Source organism: Lepisosteus oculatus, chromosome 10 (genome assembly GCF_040954835.1).
Source record: "Lepisosteus oculatus isolate fLepOcu1 chromosome 10, fLepOcu1.hap2, whole genome shotgun sequence".
NCBI lineage: Eukaryota > Metazoa > Chordata > Actinopteri > Semionotiformes > Lepisosteidae > Lepisosteus > Lepisosteus oculatus.
In genome coordinates this window covers 22,201,188-22,223,070 of record NC_090705.1, presented here as the reverse complement: position 1 = coordinate 22,223,070, position 21,883 = coordinate 22,201,188, and the positions used below count along the sequence as shown (strand labels likewise).

Here is a 21,883-nt window from a genome sequence, read left to right as displayed (position 1 = left end):
CAGTTCCTGCTTCTTCTGTTTTTTTTTCAATTTTTCTTATTTTTTATTTTCCATATTCCTCATATGTAGTTTTCCTTTATATTTATATAGTTGTTTGTACTGAAGACAAATGCTTGATCACGTCTCTTGCCATTTAATGTACTGTAGAACATACTTGGTGTCTTTTATTCTTTTCTGAGCTTCCAAATGAAATAAAAGGTATTTTATTGCCCAGAAAGTTTACGATTTTAACTGCCAAAGCTGTGCTACGTTATTAAATGTTGAGAATTAACATATGAATTAACACTATAGATTATAGACAGTCTGAGGCTGCCTAATACATGCTCACTCCTCCTCGGTCTGCAATGTTGTGTGTGTTGGAATTGCAGACATGAGGCCATCTGGGTTTGCCTAACTCTTCCTGTGTCCATACAGGTGACAGGAGTGAGTGTGACCTGTGGGAATGACCAGCTGGTGGTTCTGCACACCCTCGCTCGGGATGACCTGCTATTCTGTCTCCAGAGGGGTGAGCTCAGCCCTAACGAAGACCGTGTTGGAGAGCTGCTGGGCACGTTGGCTGACCATTTCATTCGGTGAGACACCCAGACACGACTGACCACTAAGACATCACGCTTACATTGACCAAACTAAAAATGATCCTCTTCTGTTCTGTTCATAACGTACCACTCTGTTTGCTGGAGAAGCAGTATATAATAGTGATTAGGGGCTCTGGACTCCAAATTGGATGCATATGGGTTTGAATTTTGGCTGGGTCACTGTTGTTCTCTTGGAGCCTGGAGATTGATACTGTATGTGATGGTTGGTGAGGAGGTATATCCAATCATGCTGTTCGCTCAACATTTAAGTATCCAGGACCATATACAGTATAGTAAACTATTAATATTTGTGGTTTCTCCTGTGCATGCAAAAAGTTTTTAGTGACTACTTTTTCACATTCTTAAACCAAATTCACATATTCATGAGCTGTGCAGTAGGCCCATAAACAAGGGTGCCCACTTCTGCATCTTCATCTCACAAATCTACTTCACTTGACCTGCATCTGACTCTACATGTAGCTTGGTTAACAAAGAGGTAACATGTTTCTGTAGCAGTGCTGGTCTTCCATCGGTTATGCTTTAGTTATTCATTTCTGTCAGGAAAGCGTGACATGTATGTTGTGTGAAGGCCCATTATCAGAGCAAAGCAATGTGAGTGCTGTGCCTTGAAATAATATAAATATTTAATAACAAAAAAACCTCCATGGTCCCCTAACTTATCACAGTTTAAGTTCTTCTACTGTATGTCTTAGGGAAAAGAAAAACAAAAGAAACTAGAAGAAAGAGAATCTGACAAATTGAAGGAGAGTGAGTTGGTTGAGTGGGAAGGGAGAGAGTATGTTCAGTTTATTTTGTTATTACTGTATTGAATTTGTAAGAGCAACTAACACAAGATTTAAACAGTAAAGAAAATGTGCTCTCCTAAGATTGAAAAAACAAACAAATACAAGGTAAGCTATAATATCATAACAGTGATTTAATGTAATTGTTTGCACATGCAAATACTTGAATTACAGGGGAAAAACAATGCTTTGATAAGTTTGCAGTATTCATTTTCATTAAAAAAATGCTTTCTACTAATAACTATTAACACTATTTTTGAAATCATGCTTGTTTCACCACCTATATCCTACTAAGTCCCGCAAATTTGACATTCACAGAGACTTTAATGTACTTAACCCCTGAGAATACTGAGGTTTTACTGTATTGTATTTGTTTGGGACTGTTGTAAATCCTGATATTCAGGAGAAAGGGTCAGTGTTACTGAAAGGTAAGAGCTCTATAGAAGATGAAAGGTAACTATACAAAGAGTGCCTGGTGTCTGGACCAAAGTAGCAAACCATTTCTCAGAAGCTAAATTTATCTGAAATGAAACTTGAGGGGGCAACTGGCCAACTATATTGCGTTTGTATAGTACTTCCATTGTGTGGTATAGTAAAGCACAGTCTGTCCATGGTAAAAACACAGTGAATTTTAGGAAAGAATAAAAAAAAGGCAAGTGTGTGGCAACAAAGGTAAAAGTGCAAAGTTACTGTGTAGCTGTGCTGTAGTAAACGTTTGTAAAAGGCAAAAATGTTGCATGTTATTAATATATCCATTACCTTCACTCAATGTGATCTGCAAATGTCACTAAGCTTTTGCTTTACTTTTAAAGATAGGAGGTTTACCTGGAATTTATCCACTTATACTCAAAAACAGCAGGCATTTCCCCATCACTAGGAGCTTGAACAGACCAGACGGCACTTAAGTGCTCTCTGGTCAAGGGATGAGTGGTCTTTCTTTTTCGAGATTGACAAAGCTTGATGCTTTCGAGCAGAAAGAGACTAATAGGAGAGAGCTCCTGCAGTTGTTCATAAGGTATCCACAGAATGCTGGCACCCTGTGTGTTTGTTGTGTAAACATGCTCAAAGAATTTTACAAAAGGGGATGCGAAGACATTCTGCAAAAATGCACCTTTCTATAATTTCTGTATCCAAAGGGAGGTAGTTTATAGTGTTTGCTCTCAGTCATCTTCCAGTCTTACTGCTGGAGACCCACATACCTGCTGATCAACCTCCCAGCCAAGATCTTTAATTAAATAAAGCCTAGCATTTAAAAGAACTAATGAGTATCTTAACTCAATAGCCAGAGATGTTATGCTGCTTATAAACCATAATAATTGAAAGAGAGTCTCCAGTATGTTTAAGAACTAAAGAGTTCAGCACAATCTTAATATAAGGTCATTTGGGGTCCAGTTGTGTAACTGAGAGCTTGGCTGGAAAAAAATAATGGAGTTTGTAAGCACCCAGGTCTGGGTTTGGGGATCCCTGCTCAATACATCTCTAGATTTACTGTCATATTATGATAAAAAAAACATTTCATGATGGACTACAGTCGCTGTTCATTATGCTTCAGATGTGAGTAAATACAGCACTGGATGGGGAAAAAATAAGGTTAAGAAGACCTTGTGGACACTCAGTACTGTACAAACCCTCCCTCAGGACAAAGTCCACGTGCCACTAGAAAATGCAGGATTTCTGTGCTCGGATATGTGCCTAATTGCAATACGAGTCGCAGAGCCAAGAGCCAAGTTCAGTTCCCAGTCTGCACCCATGGTTATAAATAGAGCAGCTTCTACTGTATGTGTCCTGCCGCAGCTCTTTAAATTGATTTGTTTTCTAAACCTTAATCCATAAATCCGTTTATGAGCGCGTCACTCCTGGAAAACACACTTCCGCTTCCAGCTGCCCAGGAAACACCGGCATACCAGAGCTCAGAGAGAGAGAAAATGAAGTGAGGGAAAAGATCACAGGAGTGATCTCAGGCATGAGTGGGGATTCTGGAGAAGAGACACAAAGAGTGCATTGTGGCATTAACCTTCTGAAATAGAGAACTAAAGACTGGATGAGCAAGATGCAAGAAAGCTTGAAAGCATCTAATGACAGAACTATTCACAAGTCTGAAGGGCTTATTTAATTGCTGTGCAGTGCCTACAGCACTTTCAAACATGAGGAGAAGGTGTTCCCGATGCATACATTAGTAGACAGTATTCCCTGGTGTTCGTGGCATCAAATGGCGATGCCTTCTCAGCCGTGAAGGGGACATGTACACCCTTTGATGCAACCCAGAATGGATCATTGAATGACGTTATTATTATTCATTCATTTGACTCTTTTATCCAGAGTGACATACATTTGCCCCCATTTATACAGTTAGGCACTTTGCTAAAGCAATCTGAGTCCCACCTTGTTCAAGGTCCAACAGCAGAGTCTCGCCTGGGATTCAAATCCATAGCCCAGCAGGTTTGAGTTCAGTTTTGAGTTCAAGGTGCAGCTGGTATTGACAGTGCAGAATGACTCCCCTTCCCAGCTGTCAGGCTGATGCTGGAGGGTGGACCAGAAGGGCTTGTGCTGCTGCTATGCATCCAGGCTAATCTGCAGGCCCAGACTTTCTCTGTCTTTGTCTGTGTGCTCCCCTGTCGGAGCGCGTTTGTCAGGCCATCTGGGGTGATTACAGGGGTCGTGACCTCTGGGGACTGATCACAGGCAGGAGGGTGAGGGGAAATGCCGGGATCATCTGCAAGGATGACAACACATGCACATGCCCAGAGAGCAGCGTGTGTCTGAATACAAAGAAGGGACAGGCTGAGCGATCTTTGGCCCGTATTTCAAGACATGGCTTTTCATATTAAAATGTTGTTGAATTTTAAAATAATCTTGGTCTTGAGCAGTAGGATGTTGCAATTCCAAGAACAACTACCTAATAATGATATAATCGAGAAACACTAACAGTATGACTTTCAAATTTTGCTCCCCTGAAAACATTTTGCCACACTTATTTGATTTCCAAAAGAAGCTCAGTTAAGGCCTCCAAACTAAGTGAAAATGCACAAACTTACATCTTTTTCATAACTACATTGTCTTCTGCTAGGTTTGCACCTTTCACCTTTTTTAAAATTCAGTCTCCTATTAAAATCCTTTCTGATTGTTAATTTTCTTCAGTAACTATGCTTTACTTATTTTTGACTGCTCATGTTGAACCAAAGCAAGTGCTGAATTAATTCAGTGATGTGGATCATTCACACTTCTGGTTCAAATTGGAATTACCTCTCAAATGTGTACTCTCTGAATACGCAGGGACAAGGTCTGGCTTGATGAGGCGGATTCTACAGTGAGCGACATGTCTGTGCACAACTGTGAAATATAAGCCCCCCACTGAAAACACACATGGAGACTTACAGTATGCAGAACAGGGAGACACAGGGACACTCAGGTGTATTCATGTAAAGGCACAAATACAGTATACACAATGATTGACTGAAACAAGCGAGCACGCGCAGAAGCACTTACGTCTCTCCTGTCAGCACACACTCACCAACGCCTCCCTCTCGCTGTCTTTCTTGGGGTCTGTCACTGGCACACTCCCACTCCCTCCCTCCCAGGTGTCAGCTGGGGGATGCTCGCTCTCGGCCTTTGTGAAACTTTGAATGAGCAGAAGGGGCGGGGCCGCAAAAAAGGTCAGGCCCCGCCCACACCATCTGCTGTGACAGCTGGAAGCACGCGCCAGGGGGCAGGGAGGGGAGAAGCAGCCAGGCTCTATCCTCTATCACTTGATTTTCTCTCCCCTCCTCCATTCTCCCTCCTCTCCTGTCTGCTTTGCGGGGTTTTTACTTATATAGTGTACAGTATTGTTCTTAAAATGAAGGGATCTGTTGTCCACGATGAGCGAACTGAATGATATCTCTGCCTTGACAGCAGAGCTGTGCCCTCTGGCTCTGTACTGTAGCTTCTCCCTCCTGCAGTCTGAGCTGTCTGCACTTGTTGTCCGTCTGTATCAGTCTTCTGCGTTAACAAGACAGGTCGAAGGACCCTTACTTTTAACATTTGCGGCTAGAAAAGTCCATCCCAGAAGAAAAAGGGGTGTTACTAATTTATTTTCTTCTAGATCACTAGAGAAATTAATGTATTTTTTCCTAAGAATCAATACAACTCCTAAAACTTTTTGTGTTTATTGTTGTAATTAATTAATACTGCTCCCTGCGATGGAGAGAGTGAAACGTTATCTCTTGTACCCTTTATCTCTTGAGAGTGGTTCTGCACAGACCTCCATCTTCTATCATCAGGTTGAGATTACTAGGGGCAGGAATCATATTTGTCATTAGTAGATCAGACCACAGAGAAACAACTGGCCATTGTACAGGCATCTTCATTGACAGCTGCATTTCTAAAGCTTGGCATCTTATGAAATATGTGAACAAAATGCATAATGATGAGGTTGAGAAAAAAAATCTCCTAAGTAGAGCTTAATTCGACAGTCACAATTCATCATTAATCAGTCTATCCTGCAAAAACTACAGTATGTAAACATTTGTTTCAAGTAAGTTATCCAGTTACACAGTTTTGACTGCTTTCTATGGGAACATGTGTCTGAAGAGATAAGAGATCAGGGTTCATGGTCTGTGTATCTACACCAAGACAGGTTACCCTTGATTTGCTTTTACTAGACTGAGCAATCTAACATTGTGACATTAGTGGATAATAGAAATTCAACATTATGTAATGAGTCTAAAACTACTGGGAAAACAGTCAATTGTATGTGCTTTTGTTATGGTAGCCTCCATAATGCTGAATGTTTGCCCAACCATTCACCTTCACCCTACACCCCTTCACTCTGCAAATAGTTTTTCATTCTACACTCAAAATTCTTCCCCTACAACTCCACAACTAACTCAAAACACATAACTAACACAAGACAAGACACACTTAACTCAATGCTCCTCCCACTTGTTCAGGTCCAGCCAAATACAGTACAGTCAATCACAGTACTGTACCTCTCCCTCTTGTTATTTTCATATTTAAAACTATAGCAAGAGGAAGTCTGTAACTCTGACTATACAAAGGCTCTCTCGCACACACATCTGATTGGAATATCAGACGTGGTCAGATATTCAGGTAACCAGGTAAAGTCAGGTAATCAGGTAAGGCAAAACGCGACAGTGCCCATCTTTAAATCGGATAGGGATTTGTGTTTGTCTAAAAATCCCTGTGCGTCAATTTTGATTATGCTCGTCGCTAATTGTGTCCCTCCACCTTTATCTGCATGGATTCACCTTCTCCTGGAATGGATCATTTGAAATTGACCTGGGATTGGGGATTCTCATAAATACATCATAAATAATACTTTCATTACTGGCAGTAGCTTCTATCGGAAGCATTTTACAGAAACTAGGGTATGAACCGTGAGTCCATAGCTGCTGCTGCAGCGGGTTCACTTTAAATAGGGGCTGGGTCTGCTTCTTATCTGAAGAACCGAGCATGTGGAGGTTAAAAAACGTGCTCAGGGTAAAATAATATCAGTGGCCAACATCTTCAGAGGAGACTGAGGCGGTAACATTTAGGGTGTACACAAGAGGGTGTATGATATCTGTACAGTGTAGGAGATTCAGTTTGGCACATGCTTGGCCAGCCTTACTGCAAGTGCCAGCACTTCTCTGTGTCTCCCCAGTGGCTCCCTGACCATGTAGGGTGGCAGCACAGGGATACAGCAATGAATGGGGCAGGAGAAGAAGGGGGGGGTACCCTTAGGCTAATCTGTCTTGGCTCTCAGTCAGGGCTTGGAACCTGTCCCTTAGCTTTACTCTCTCCTGCCTCCTTTTCTATAGCAGGACACAAGCTAGACAGGACCTGCTGGAACCCAGAAAACATGTGGTGCATTAATTCACACTAGGGGTTTATTTTTGTGGTGCCACTCTAAGCATGTATGCTGCACAGGCGATAATGAAATTGCCATCACTTCTGGCTCTCTCTGTGCCAGTCAATGACTAATTAGGATGAGGGGAAGAGCCGTGCACCTCTGTGGGGCATCTGAATTGCTATTCTGGTGGGCAAAGGTTTCAAAACTATGTTATTTGCTTACTGATTTAAAGCAGTTTTCAAGGCTATTGGTATTACTGGTGTATCCATTAGTGAGCAACTTTCCTCTCTTTTTCTGTCTCAGTCAGTCTGTCTGTCCTCTCCAACCCACAGACTTACTGTACCTTAGCCCAGAGACTGTTTGGCCCAATCCTGCAATATAAGACCATTCTAACTCTGTCCTTTCTCTTTAGCACTAGTAGTAAATATTATAAAACACTTTACTGGACAGCTAGAGCAAAAAACAACTTTATATACTGTATGTCAGACCAAATATGGGACCAAAAAGGGGAATATAGGAACCTTTAACAAAGCAATGATGTATTTTACAGAACAACACTAAGCATCTGGAATATTTCCTTTATGCAGATCTTAAAAAAGGTCCTTATCCACAATAACATTTCCTACACATCTGGAAGTATCTCTTTTCTAGTGCACAATGTTCTGCAGTATACGAGTGAGGGAGGCTGGGGTAATAGCTGTTTAATGTGACTGCAGTGAAAGTGGAAGTGTTTCAGCACAGTCTGAGAGGGAGACAGAATGGATAAGGGCGAGAGAGATGGTAGAAGGCTTATCTTACATAATCAGACGTGACAGCAAAGAAGTTATTAGCAGCCCGAGATAAGTACTGTATACACAGGACATTTTTGGAAAAGGGCTGGAGATTAGAAATCAAGCAGATGTGCCATATAATATACTGAGGTCAAGGGAGAAAGAGGCTGTCAGCCTGGTATCACAAAGCATGATTCAGTGTTAGAGCAGAGAGTCTGAGAGGCAGGAAGAAACAAAGTATGCAGGCTTCACAGTTTGGCTGTTGTGTGAGCAGCTGACAGTAATGGTGACAGCAGTGGGACTTTGGCAGGAGTTTGCATTACTGTAGATGGCAGGCTTATCAGCAGTGACAGGACTCCTGCCAGCCCGCAGTGCTGTAAAGTTAGCCCTGCTGACCTCTCTGTCCCTTCGTCCTCCTGGGGCTGTCTGCCACTCAAGCCTGCACAGCACCTCAACTGAGGAGGGGAGAAACACAGAGGTGCCTCATTTATCCTCGCCTGGTCCTGTGTATTTATTAGTATGCAGGTCTAGGGCGCCATGACTTTGCTTATCTTGCTTTGTGCACGTGTTTGCCTACTGCAGTGTGTTTGAGGTGCATTAGCTGATCCTTGTATTTAATTTCCCAGGACGTTTCTCGAGATACGTAGGGGTGTTACCGTGGCGTCCTGGCCAAATTTCTCATTGGCATTTACCAATCATGGCCTAGTAATAATGCCCATCTATGAATTGGCTTCATCACTCTGTTCTCCTCCCCACTGATAGCTGGTGTGTGGTGAGTGTACTGGTGCACTATAGCTGCCGTCGCATCATCCTGGTGGGGCTGCACACTGGTGGTGGTGGAGGGGAGTCCCCATTACCTGTTAAGCGCTTTGAATGGAGTATCCAGAAAAGAGCTATATAAGTGTAAGCAATTATTATTTTTATCATCATTAATTTAAAGGTCATGCCTGTTTTGGCAAAAGTGCTCTGGAGTCAGACAGCAGTGTGCAGCACTGAGACAGAGGCCCACCCCATTGAGACGGGAATAGTCCTGCACACCTGCCACTCGCTCTCCTAAAGGGAGCCCCCTTTATGCAGCTGCATGTGCAGTAGTAGTGACTGGGACTGGACCAGACCAGATGGATGTTGGTTTAAATCCTGTGTGGGATGCAGCTATTATACTGTTGAGCAAATTGATCTAATAAGTGTCTCCAGTCTATGGGCCTCCAAGTCATCAGTCTAAATGCATGTAGACCTACTAATCCATTCTGGCACAGCTTTCAGTGTGCCCAAATCTGTCATTGTTTAGTTGAATTCATTTTGACTAATGGGGGAAGGTGTGACAGGGACAGTGTAATTGCCAGTGTCTGGGAAGCAGTGTGACTGTGAGCCTAGGGCAGTCATACTGTAATGACAGATGGCAAAGCTGTGGCTCGGTGTAATGCCAGGACTGTGAGACAGGATACGTGTCTGTGCCTGTCCGGGATTCAGTACAGCTGTGTGTCAGTTTCACTACATGACATTCAGAGCTCTTTGTTCCAGTAATCGGATAGTTACTCAGCTTCATCTAACTATTATGAGCAATGTCCACATATGGAAAGTAAGGGGGAAAAAATACATTAATCTCGCTTCATGTCTCTTCCCCTCTTAGGAATGTCCAGTTACACCTTCTTGTTTTTTTTTCAGAAAATAAGGAGCAAATTTCACTATGATATAAAGACCTGTCTTGACTTCTCTTTATCAGCATATGTGAGCCTGGCATTAGCGTGGCCCTGTGTGCCTGTGCCTGTTTCTTCTGCACTGAGCCCTCAGTGCGGATGCTCTGTTGCTCTGGAAATGGTTGCTAGGCAGCTGAAGAAAAGCTCATTAACAGCTGAGAGGAAATAATGAGCTTGGAGGTGCAGAGAGAGAAAGATGAGGAAGAAGACTAGTTTTAAGGGCAAAGGAGAAGGAGACAAGAGGGAATGGGAGAAGTAGGAAGAGAGAGGAATGGGAACATGTTCAATCAATTGTGGATCAAGAATTTTAATATATGCTTATTGAAAAATTTCTGATGTAGTGACTATCCATACAACAGTGAAGCTGAACTAATTAATTCTGCACCTATAAATCTGTTATCTAAACTGTATTTTCAGGAAATGAAAATTAGAACTAAACCAGAGAATCATCTGTATTGCAATAGGACTCTAGGGGACAGTCAGTGTGGATTTAGGACAGGTAGGTCTTGCATAACTAATGAAATGAGTTCTTTGAACAAGAAAAAGGAGTGTATATACAGTACACAGAGCATGCTACAGTATATTGTATATTTCCATTTTGATTTTATATATGATTTATAGATATCTAGGAGTTTAATAAAAAATAAACAATTTTATAAAGTTTCACATTAAAGATTAATTTTGTTACCCGGTGAAAGGATAGAAAATAAAAGTTGAGATAAGCTATAAACACACCAATTGAGGTAATGTACAGTAATTACCTTTATTAGGGTAATTATGTATAATTATGTATTATGTCTTATGTATTAAGGCCACTGCTCACCTTGATTCGTATAAATTGTTAAGAATAATACATTTATTATTTAGAATGATAAATTAAACAATTATTTAGTGACTACAATTAATGGCAAAATTAAAAACTAGAAAAATAAGTAGTGAGTGTACATTTATGGCTACTGGGATTCAGTTGGACAAAGGAAGGCACACAGATTCACAGACATTTTAGATATTTTTACTACAACAACGACAAAATGTGAATAACAAACCAATACGAGACCAAACATACTATATCTTGACAATACACTTGTTATTGACTGCCTCATCATTTAACACATACTTACCACTCTAATCTCTCCGTCTGTGTTCCAAAGACAGTTTTCCGAACTCATACATCAGAAAGACTACCAAAACCAAACTTATCCTGCAGCTAGGATCACACATTCCCCCTTCTCTTAACGACAGACTACTCTTCTTTTAAATTTTCTCCATTCATTGGAAGTTGCATTTCACATCTCTCTACTCCTATTCTGACTTCACACCTCTTGATTGGCCTCTCTTTCTGTCCCCTGCTCCCACCTCTCACTCCTCCTCCCTCCCAGCCTTTGTTCACCTGCTACATTACCTTTGCCTACTGCCTTGTCTCTCTCACACCTGAAGAAGGCTCAACGGCCGAAACGTTGTGTTTTCTCTCTTCTTTTTTTCAGCATGGAATACACCTATTACTTGTTCCTAAATACTTAAATATTCATTACCTTAAAATATTTAATTACCGTCTTGAAGAAAACTTTATACTTTAACATGTATTTAGAGTGTTCACTTCATTTTTGAGGTTTGTAATGAGAACATTATAAAATATACTTTTTTGTTTTATGTTGAATCACTACAACTCTCACTTTACAACTTCTGGGGAATGTAAGTAAGCAATAAAAGGACAATGTAAGGATATACGATTGGTACTGTGTGAAATTGATCTGGTATGTTAAATGTTACAGTGATCTAGTAAGATCACATTTAGAATATTGTGTACAAATCTAAAAAAAGTGCCCTACTCTGACAGACATAAAGATCTATGTATTTAAGTCTTGAATAGAGAAAACTACAAGGGTATTTCATTCAAGTACTCAAGATCCTCGCAGGCATGAACAAAGTCATCTAACAGAAGTTTTAAGAATTAGTAATATACAGTACCTTGGGTGAGTGGCCTGGTGGTGCAGTGGTAGCGTTGCTGCCTTGCAGGGCTGGAGTCCAGAGTTTAGTTCAAGACCTGGGGTGCTATCTGTGTGGAATTTGCATGTTCCTTCGGTGTTTCAGTGGGTTTCCTCTCACAGTCCAATGACATACTCGTAGGTTAATAGGAAATTTGGCCCACTGGAGTGAGTGTGTGCATGTCTGTGTCTGCCCTTCGATAGACTATTCTGTTCTGTACAGTGTGTACCCTGACTTTCTCCTGGGAAAGGCTCCAGCTCCCCTGCATGTAGTATCTTCCTTGTCTGTTTATGGACATTGTGATCTACTGCAAATAAAGCACAATAAAACAGTGCTGTAATGCTCAAATGGTGCTGAAATGGAGCAGATGCTTTGCAGTATATGAGTTTCTGAAAGTTTAACAGAACATTCAAGGAGCCTGAGCCATTGTGAGGGCCCTGTTCTATTTCATTTTCCTGTACTCCCTCCCTCCTTTCTCACACTCAGAGGAGTAATTGGTCCCGGGGAGACAGAGGAAACTCAAAGCTCTGAGTATCTCCCATCCATTACTTTCTAAAAGGAAATGCTTTTAGAAGTCACATTCATCTCTGTCACGCCCTCTGCAGCCTCTGTCCTGTCCCTAGTTTCCGGTCTGCTGTCCTTCCGGTCCCTCTCTTTCCCTTGGGCTATATATTTCCGGGTCTTGCACTCCTTGCTCAGCATTGACGTTCAGATGTCCTGAGACCCGCCTAGCACCAGGGATCCAATACCTGGATGTGAGACCTCCTGGGAAGCTATGGTTACCACTGGAAGTGGTGTAAGTGGGACCAGTAGGGGGTGCCCACCCTGCGGTCTTTGTGGGTCCTAATGCCCCAGTATAGTGGTGGGGACTATAGGGCTGCCATCTTTTGGATGGGACATTAAACTGAAGTCCTGACTCTCAGTGGTCATTAAAGATCCCCGACACCATGTGTTACAAAGTGGTTTGGCAAACAACATGACAAGGAAAAATGTTTATTCTTTGCATTTAGGATGCGATCATGAACAATATAATCAAGGTTACAGACGAAAGGCAGCCTTTTGGCTCATCTAGTTCTTTTGATTAATGGTACCTCATTGACCAGAGAATCTCATCCAGTCTTTTCTTGAAAGAAGCTGATCACGGATGGTGACTCCTAAATGCATAAACTGCTTTTAAAAGCTTTGTAGCCAGCTATGCCATCTAGCAATTTTAAGGGTGCTTTGACCCCAGTCTCTGCAATGGCTGGGATGTACTGGAAATCCTCCCATAGACCCTGCTCTGTTTCCACTCTGTCTCTTATCTCAGTTCCAGCTCTTCTGGCCTGTTCCTTTGTTCCTTGGCCCCAGCAGACCTTAATCTGTTGCTAAGGCCAGATGTAGTCTGCAGGTTCTTGCAGGTTCCTGTTTCACAAAAAGTGGCTTGTTTTGCTCTAGCCATCTTGCATATATTGGTGATTACAGAAGAAAGCACAGTGTCAACTATATGGGTCGTTCGAAAACCATATGCAGATTTGCAAGTGCTGTGCTCTCATTCTTTTGTATCACTTTTTTGTTTCCTTTTCTGCCCCTGTTCTGCTCTGAACTGGCTCAGTACCACCACACACCTCCAAGTGCCAATCCTTAAAATGTAGTAATTGCGTTATGTCTGAGCAAACAGTGTTCTTCAATCCTACTTAATTGTCACCTGCTGTGTTTGAAGACTTGGATTATGTGAAACAGACACACAAGGGAAAGACAAACACACTGACAAGATCACTGGCCACTATATGCAAACTCAATTAATCGTGGTCCCTAAGCCTATTCCCCTCTTCAGTTGTTATCACTACTGTTATGACTCAAGTGTGCATCATTAGGTTTAGAGCTGGGCATTAGTGTTAAGATTGCCTTAACATATTGAAATCTGCACAAACAACGTTAATTTGCATATATTAAACATTATAATGCAGTCATTATAGTTCATTTGCATATATTAAACATCCTATGTCTATACCAGAGCCTTTAACATCACTCTAAAACACCTGTCTTTAAAGATTAGGAACACATGCATGCTGTTGATCAATTGAGCAAGTGATTTGTTAAATTAATGGTTCTGGTTCAGGAGAGCTAAAGGTTGTTCTGAATTGTGTTCCATATCATCTTAAATTCAATTAAACAAATAACCATTTAAAATTGGTCGCAGAGTTTAATTGTTCACAGCTTTTAGAACTTAACTGCTATCAATTCCTTAACTGCTAAATTCCTGTTTTAAGTGTTGTTCTATAACAAATCTATAAAGTTGTTACTGATTCTCATCTTGTATAATTGCGAGGGATCTTGGGACACTGTGATTTTCTGTTTTATTTATTATTTTATTTTTACATCCATGATTAAACAATTCATCCTCCCCATTGTACAAGAAACCCTCACAGTCCCACAGACTCGCACAGACTCGATCATTCCTTTCCCCCAAGAGGAAGTGTGGGCAACCCCAGAACATTTCAGCACCAAGCCCCTTAAGGCGTGGTCCTCCTTGAAACCTTGGATGTTGGTCCCCCGGAGACTGCTTTTAATTAGAGCTCATTAATGTTGTCTGTGCAAATGTAATCTGAAATATTGATGAGCTCCCCGTGCCGTGTCCTCATTACAGGAAGGTGCAGAGAGCAAACAATAAAATAGCAGCTGATTACTTCAGCACACAGCCAGAGGGACAGTGTGCTGGGCTTATACTGATAGTCAGAGTTATTTTGTCTTTTTTATCAAAGGTAATAATAGCATCAATCTAAAGTTCCACCTCCTCTAGTTGTGTGATTAATTGAAGAACAAAATTAATATTCAAATGCATAATTAATTACTAGTATTAATAGTTAGAAGCCTATAATACTGCGAGTATGAATACTGCTGTTTTGTTTTGTTAGAGATCCATTAGAGGTTTGAATCATTGAGCAGGATTAAACACAAACACATAGCCTTGGTGCTGCTGACCCATTCAGACTTATCGACAATTCTGTATTAGGCACAAATGCTGATGTCTTTAACAGCAAGTGTGGTTTAAACTATGTCAAGGCCATTTCAGATTTTCCAAGGTTGAAGCTGATCCTGAAACAAGACTCTATACTTAGAATCATTGTGAGTACTAAAAGCAAGCAGTGCAAACTGTGGTTTGAGTTTAATTCCACTAAAAACATTATTAGATCTTATTAAAAACCTTACAAAATTCTACAAAAATGCAAATGGCATGAGGCACTACTTGTCTGAAACAAGCAATGCTTTTTGTTTTCAATAAATAACAGAATAAAAGATTCTGGTGATTATTGACCTGAGGTAAGCAGACACAAAACCAAATTTCCATGTTTGTCTACTACAATTTCTTGTTCAGTAAAGATTATTTATTACCAGAATATTGTCTACCAATATGGATTAGAGAGTTACCTGAAGAGCTGCCTGTCCTTTCCTGTTGTTCTTCTGACACAGCTCATCAGGGTGGTTTGATTTATTACGAATATTATTGGATCCTAGCATCTGCTTCCTAATTGAGACCTAGTTTTAAAGTGATGACTGACCTGCTTCTGAACTGCTTTCAGTTTTGTCCCAGATAGAAACACTATATAACAAACACCCTGGCTTCTAACATCTATTAGCTCTGAGTGTTGAACTTTTAAATTCAAAGCAAATCAGTTTAAACAAATCGCATATTTTGGATTGTACAATGTGCCATTAAATGGTGAACACTTTTTTAAAGACCATTTTAGTGAGAACAATCTCTGATGCAATTCAAATTGTAAACATTGAGCACAGAGAAATAGAGGATGTGCCAGTAAAGGAAAACATAAATTCCAGATGCAAAGGATGCCATGGTGCTCAAAAGATGGTGAATGTATGAGACCAATTATCAAACCAAACTGTAAATTATATGTGACTATTATCTTTGCTGAAATGCCTCACAAGATGACTTGTGATGCAGTAAGAGATTTCTTTGTAAGCCCCATCTCCTCATAAAGGATTGTGAGGTTGCCACCACTATCAGGTGGCCATCTTGGCTCAAAACCCTGGCCTAATGGTCTGAACTTAAACCAAGATGGCTGCCTGGTCATTTGAATGTTCCGCCTTATAATAGGAATTTTGAAAATCGGAGGAAATGGGATTCCATGGGAGGGGATAGAGCTCTTAGGATAGGCTGTCTGTAGAATTAGCCACAACTCTGAATAATTAGGAGGCTTATAAGATCACTAGGGAAGAAAGTGTCTAAGGGTGTAGAAATCCAATGCTAAGAAGAACACTGGTGGCTTAGTGGTCCAGAGCTGACAGGGAATAGGCGTGTCTTAAGAGCTACAGACAAACAAGTCATCTCAGTGATACAGTAGATAAAGACGAAAACTGCAAACTAACTGCTGCTGTGTCAAGGATGCTAGAATTTGTTATAGAAAGGTATCCCTGGCAGAGAAAAGAGTAGGAATGTAAGTACAGAGATCTTGGCGTTGTGGAGGGAATGGAATGGATATAGAGTTTGGATGAAGATTGAGACTGCAGAAAGGGTTATGAATGTGCTAGTTATATGAAAGCTGACCCCTAAAAATGCCAAAAGATCATGCAACAGACAAGCAGCAAGCAATGTAAAGTAGGATTAAAAGAGTTAGGTTTGCTGTTGTCACAGGCTTAGAAAGTCTGTAGCAATAAGACTTATGCTTGTATGTATGCATGAACAATCATCTTCTGAGTGTGGCATTGAGTATATGTCAATATGGACAATGCATCCAGAAAAGAAACTTATGGTCTTGGGGGACTAAGGGGTAGGGAGGGAGGGGGTCTTCAGATAACTTCAGCAGTTTCTCTGGCCCATTTCTGTCTGTGCATTTTTGTTGCAATGAATAATTCAGCACAGCACTGCAAAGCCTCTCTGGCAGACAGACTGAGAGATTTATTAACAAGCTTGTTCTCACAGCAGAATCGGCAGTGACAAGATTTTGGGTGATGCAGAACAGGGAGGGAGAAAGGACTGAAGGACGGATATTTCTGAAGAGACATCTTCACCAGAAATGTGACAGATTTAAGACTTTAGGGATTCTTTACTCAGGAAAGCGTTCAGAGTTCCACAACAAATGCAGAATAGCAAGTTCTCCTAGCAAGGTTCAAATACTTAGCTCAAACCCGGTCTTTATGGATGACCTGGGCAAGGACCTCTCGCCTGGCACATGCTTTATGTTCTGTCCTCCTGCCTTGCCTCTGTCTTCTGGTCTGTTGGCTCTGTTATGTGGTGTCTTTCTGGACTGTTGATAGATGCTTAATCATTTGCCCAGAACTAACTACAGTAAATTAAGGTTAACTTTACGATTGCTTTAATCACTGAATATAGACCCCTTGCATCTCAGCAAACATCCCCCTTGCTTTAATGTTGGAAGTGTTTACACTGCCAGGTGTTACCCACTTTATCTAGATTCTCAGAGACACTTTGTTGTCATCTATAGCTGTAAAACAGTGTTATAAAGAAAAGAAGTACACAAAGAATGTTGAAAATAATGGAAAGCAAAGTAAAGACAGGGGGTAAAAAATAACAAATCCATAAGGAATATGCACATACAATGAAGGCACTGCATATCAAAATAAACCAGATGCACGGTCCCGTAATTGTTAAAAACACAAGGCAATGCCAGTCTATCCAGGAGCAATGATCATTGTAAGGACTGCAAATACACCATGCAGCCCCCCTCCTCCAGAACCCCACAGATCCCTTCTCTGCACATGGAAAACTACATATACACCAGCTTGCAACTTTGAGAGGGGTATGCTTGTGAGACAGGGCTGGTATCAGAGCCTTGTTCCCTGCCACTGAGAGAAATGGTTCAATTAAACAGCAGACCTAATTATCAGCTATAAATAGTCCATATGGGAGCAGGCACAAACAGTCACTGAGAACATCAATGAGCCCCTCACTGTGAGCATGAGTAATCTCTAGTCAGACAGCTGTGTGGTTCAGTATCCCCATCAGGCTTTTGTGATGCGGTCGTCGCATGGGCTGAGAGTCATGTGTTACTGGTTTGTGTAAGGAAATGTAACTGATCATCCCTACTCTTTCCCTGAGCGCTACACCCACACTCCCCACGGAGAAGCTTCTGTTGTTTTTCTAAAAGAAGCTCATGTCCTCATTTCAACTCAATGGACTGAGCAAACACAGCTAGTATAGATGCTATATATAATATAAATGTCTCTCAACATACTGTAGATTTTGTGCTTTTGAGAAAAAATGAAATGTTACTTATTACAATATTGTATTGACAGTCTCACTCAGTCAACATTTGCTGGGCAGAGGGAAAAAAATGAAAAATTGATTAAATAAAGGGTTACCAAGCAGCTAGATAATGCATGGATGTGCATCTTACTGTTCTTATGAGAACAGTAAGACGCACTCTCTTACTTATGAGAAATGTTAACACTCAATCTGGCTTCAAAGGATAATTTCTGCTGTCCGAACACGGCATCACTTTTGGAGACTTGGGGCCTTTTCATCTATTGTCAACACTACAGGATTCTCAGTTACCCTATCATGGTCTTCAATATGGCAGCAGGGAAACGTGACATTAGGCTGCAATTCATTTACAGCCCATTCATTTATTTACATTCAAGAGTAGACTTCCTTAGCTAAAACTTTGATTTCTGTCATGTGAGATTTCCTTCCCTGGAGCAATAGAGCTTATCATATAGAGGAGCTTTAAATCATTGCCCATATGTACTTATGTACTGTAGGTTTTGTGGCAGTGTGACACTTTCTGATGGGTTGCATAACAACTAAAATCATTGCAGCACGTCAATATAATACTGCATTAGTTTAAATTTCATTTCTACACAAAAGGCTGATAATGTATTTGTATATGATACTATACAGTATGTATTTGTACAATGTACACGAAAATGAATTTATGTTAAATACCCACATTTTCCATTGTTTCGAGTATACACAGTATTTTCAGTCCAGTGTGTTTGCAGATGCCATTCGTTCACATATGGTACAGAACTCACAGGTGGAACTCACACATGGAAAAGAGTACATTGAAACTCTAAAAGGGTTTTAAAAAACACAGATACAAGTGAAGTTACAGCTCTGAAAAAGCCTGGCCAGATCTCTAAAGAGAGAGTGTAGTAGGAAATGCCTGTGTTGTCATGTTTGACATTTGGGCTGAGAGGTCACTGTCATTCACAGGAAGTGAGTGGTATGTGGCAGATGTCAGCTGTACAATACAGCTGTGGGGTTACATCACTGTACTGAAGCGAAGTACACGTAGGCCTACCTCCTGTAACTGGAGACTTGAGAAATTCAGGATTACCACTGTTGTGAACACTGGAGTGTGGTTAACAGTTTGGGTGAATACTGTGTGCTGCGCTGTTTTACAGAGTGAAGCAGAAGCCTCTCCAGGTCAATGTCCGCAGCTCGGTCATCCAGCTCCACATGCGTGGAAAACAGAAGACCGTCACTGTGGAAAGCAAGAGTGGCGGCCAGTCTATTGCAGATTTCCGGAAGAGCCGAGACGGATTCACACTTCTGCTGCCAGCCTGCTAAGTTTCAACCCGGGTGACGCTGCAGAGCAGGCTTCTCCAGTTAAGCACTGCGCACGGCTGCTGCACTTCCACTCACATCTGCAGGACCTGCTCTCCAGGAAACTGTACACTGAGCTCTGACTGTACTGTGGCAGTGTCACTGGAGCCTGGCCATAGCATAGCCACGGAAGCTAAGAGACCTTGGTCAATCGATGCATTCAGCTGCTGGCTTAACTCCGGATTGATGCTGAAGAGCTGGAGAGATGCGCTCAAGAGAACAGCGAAGCTCACACAGGGAAAACCCCACTACTGGGAGGGGTACCAAGAAGGACATGTGGTTAGTCTCTCAGTGGAAACAGTATTATTGCACAAAAGTCAGTGAAATGCTGACCCGTTTTCAGTCTTGTTAGGTTTTGCTCCATTTGAGATTCATATCAACTTTGCTCCTGTTACATAAAATATAAATACACTGTACTTGACTATGTGTAAATACAGTATATTACTAAACATAAGCCTGACAAAGGCTTCATTCTGTTTCCACACCTGCCATTTCCTAGGGCCTGCTTTTGCTTACCTGCTATCATTCCAGACAAACAGACATGTAGGGAAATTAAAATCTACTTTTATGCTGTATAAAGTTATACTGAAGAAAAAATATGGCAATAATTGTGTATTGGCAGCAGGTTCTCTGATTGTCTAATATTTGATGTTAAGTATTTGATGTAACTTTATTTGTCAATAAAGTAATTTTTAATTCAGCTTAGCATGCATGTGTGGCAGATTTTTAGACTTGAAACAGCCTTATCCAATGTTTAGATAAAAGGCAGCTTGTGAGTGTTGCTCCAGACAGCTGGAGGACAGATATACAGTAACTGCTAGGTTGGCAGATCTGATTTTTCACAGGAAGAAAATGGTCAGTGCAAAGCTATAGTACTGATCCTTTTCAGCCCATGTTGCCTTGGGGCAAGCATCTGATTTCTCAGCCTGGGTGATGGACGTTTTTGTCTCATTAGCATTTAACACCCTGCAAAAGCCAGCTGGATTGGTCTAGGGGTGTGAAGATCATCTCCCACCCACACAGTCCTGGAGTATCAGGTAACATTTCTGCCCAAGCTGCCACTGCTGACATGGCTGCTTTTTCCCTTACTGTATAATCCTTCAGCTGGATATGAGCTTGAAGAAAGTATAATGGTTGGTTCAGCAAGGATCCAGCTGTCTGCACATCACACAGTTGGTACCTTATCACGTATCAGAAATGAAGTTTCTGCCTAACTGTCCTAGGAAGGTTTGTTACTGTATCTGCCATTATAAGAGTCAACATTTCAGTTGAAATTCAAAGCAATAGAATTTCTAGCTATTACATTTTCACCCCTTTATACAGTATATAGAAGTATATGAAGACATTCATGTCACCTTCAAATGCAGCTGTTAGTTGTTCCAGCAAAGAGAAATACTTCATAACAACAGGGATTTTGGCAGCTGTCCTCTTGGTAACAGAGCCATCTGATGCCCGAAGGTCATTTCGCACAGTGCTGGCACTGCCGGGGACAAGGGTGTGTGCAAAAGTGTCCAGTATACAATGGGAGGGAGTATACCACGGTATGGTGTGCGTAGTTGCTTGAGATGGGAAACATATTGTGCAGCACTGTGCTCTAAAGCATAAATGAAAGAGAACTTCAAATACAGCGATAAGAAAGTCACTTGACATTGAATCAAATGAAATAAAGAAATATGTTGCTCTGGGACAGGATGATGACATGGCAGTTTGCTTTATTGCCTTAGTAACAGCTCTTGGGATCTGGATTCCATACTGGACTCCAGACCCCAGAACTGGGACTCCTGTTGTGTGGAATGGGCTTGTTCTCCCCATGTCCAGGTGGGCCTTCCCCAGGTACTCTGGTTTACTCTTACAGTTCAATGACATGCTGCTGGTTAGGTTAACTGGCATTTTCGAATTGCCCCTCCAGTGCTTGTGTGAGGAACTGTTAGAGTGTGTGCTGTCCCATCCTGTCCTTTGCCCTTTGCCACCTGGATGAGGCTCCAGCTCACCACAATGCTCTGAGAAGGAAGAGGCTACTGAAAATGGATGAATGAACAGAAGGCATGTGTCTCTGTAGTTTGTCCCAAATGATCTGTCAGCATTTTAAAAAGAAAAGGTGGCAAGAGTAGTGTATAGTTTCAAGGTGTGAGCATCTGTCAAATGGCCTGAGTGCCTTGCGTTGTTTGCTGTCCTGGAGCCCAAAGACAGCTCACTGAAGAAGGTCTCCCGTTTATCATAGTCTGGTTCACTGGGCAGCCTGGCACCGTACAGTATTGTAGCGATTATTCTCATTTGAACTGGGAGCACTGGAGAGGATTCCCTGAAAAAGGAGAACAGTTTTCGTTAAAGATTCATGGTGTTCCATAAAAGGAATTCTCTTTTATGTTTTGTTTTATTTTGGCTGCTAGGCACTAAAGCGGCAACAGCTATTTCTTTTCTCACTGTTTTAAATCTCCAACGTATCTAAAAATAGATCAAGGGCTTCTGCTCCTCCGTGACTCTTCTGTTTTATTTCTAAGTGAGTGCACTAGATATTACAGTTATAGACACAATTCCTAACACACCATAGTAACAAAATTCCTTTAATAACTATGAAAATCCATGTGCTCATTCATATATGCATGTATATTTATATCTAAGTAACCTATTCATAATTTTTTTCTAACATCAGTAAGG

At 41.3% G+C, this 21,883-nt stretch overlaps 1 protein-coding gene across 2 annotated transcripts in view; it reads left to right on the top strand.

The window, feature by feature from the left end:
- Positions 1-19,925, top strand: part of myo1g (myosin IG) — a 60,541-nt gene extending 40,616 nt beyond the window's left edge. For both annotated transcript variants that reach the window (XM_006635750.3, XM_069194989.1), the window contains exons 21-22: positions 415-572; positions 19,024-19,925. In XM_006635750.3, coding sequence (XP_006635813.2) covers positions 415-572; positions 19,024-19,189 — 324 coding nt within the window. In that variant the 3' untranslated portion in view covers positions 19,190-19,925. The remainder of the gene's footprint in view (positions 1-414; positions 573-19,023) is intronic.
- Positions 19,926-21,883: the final 1,958 nt, after the last annotated feature.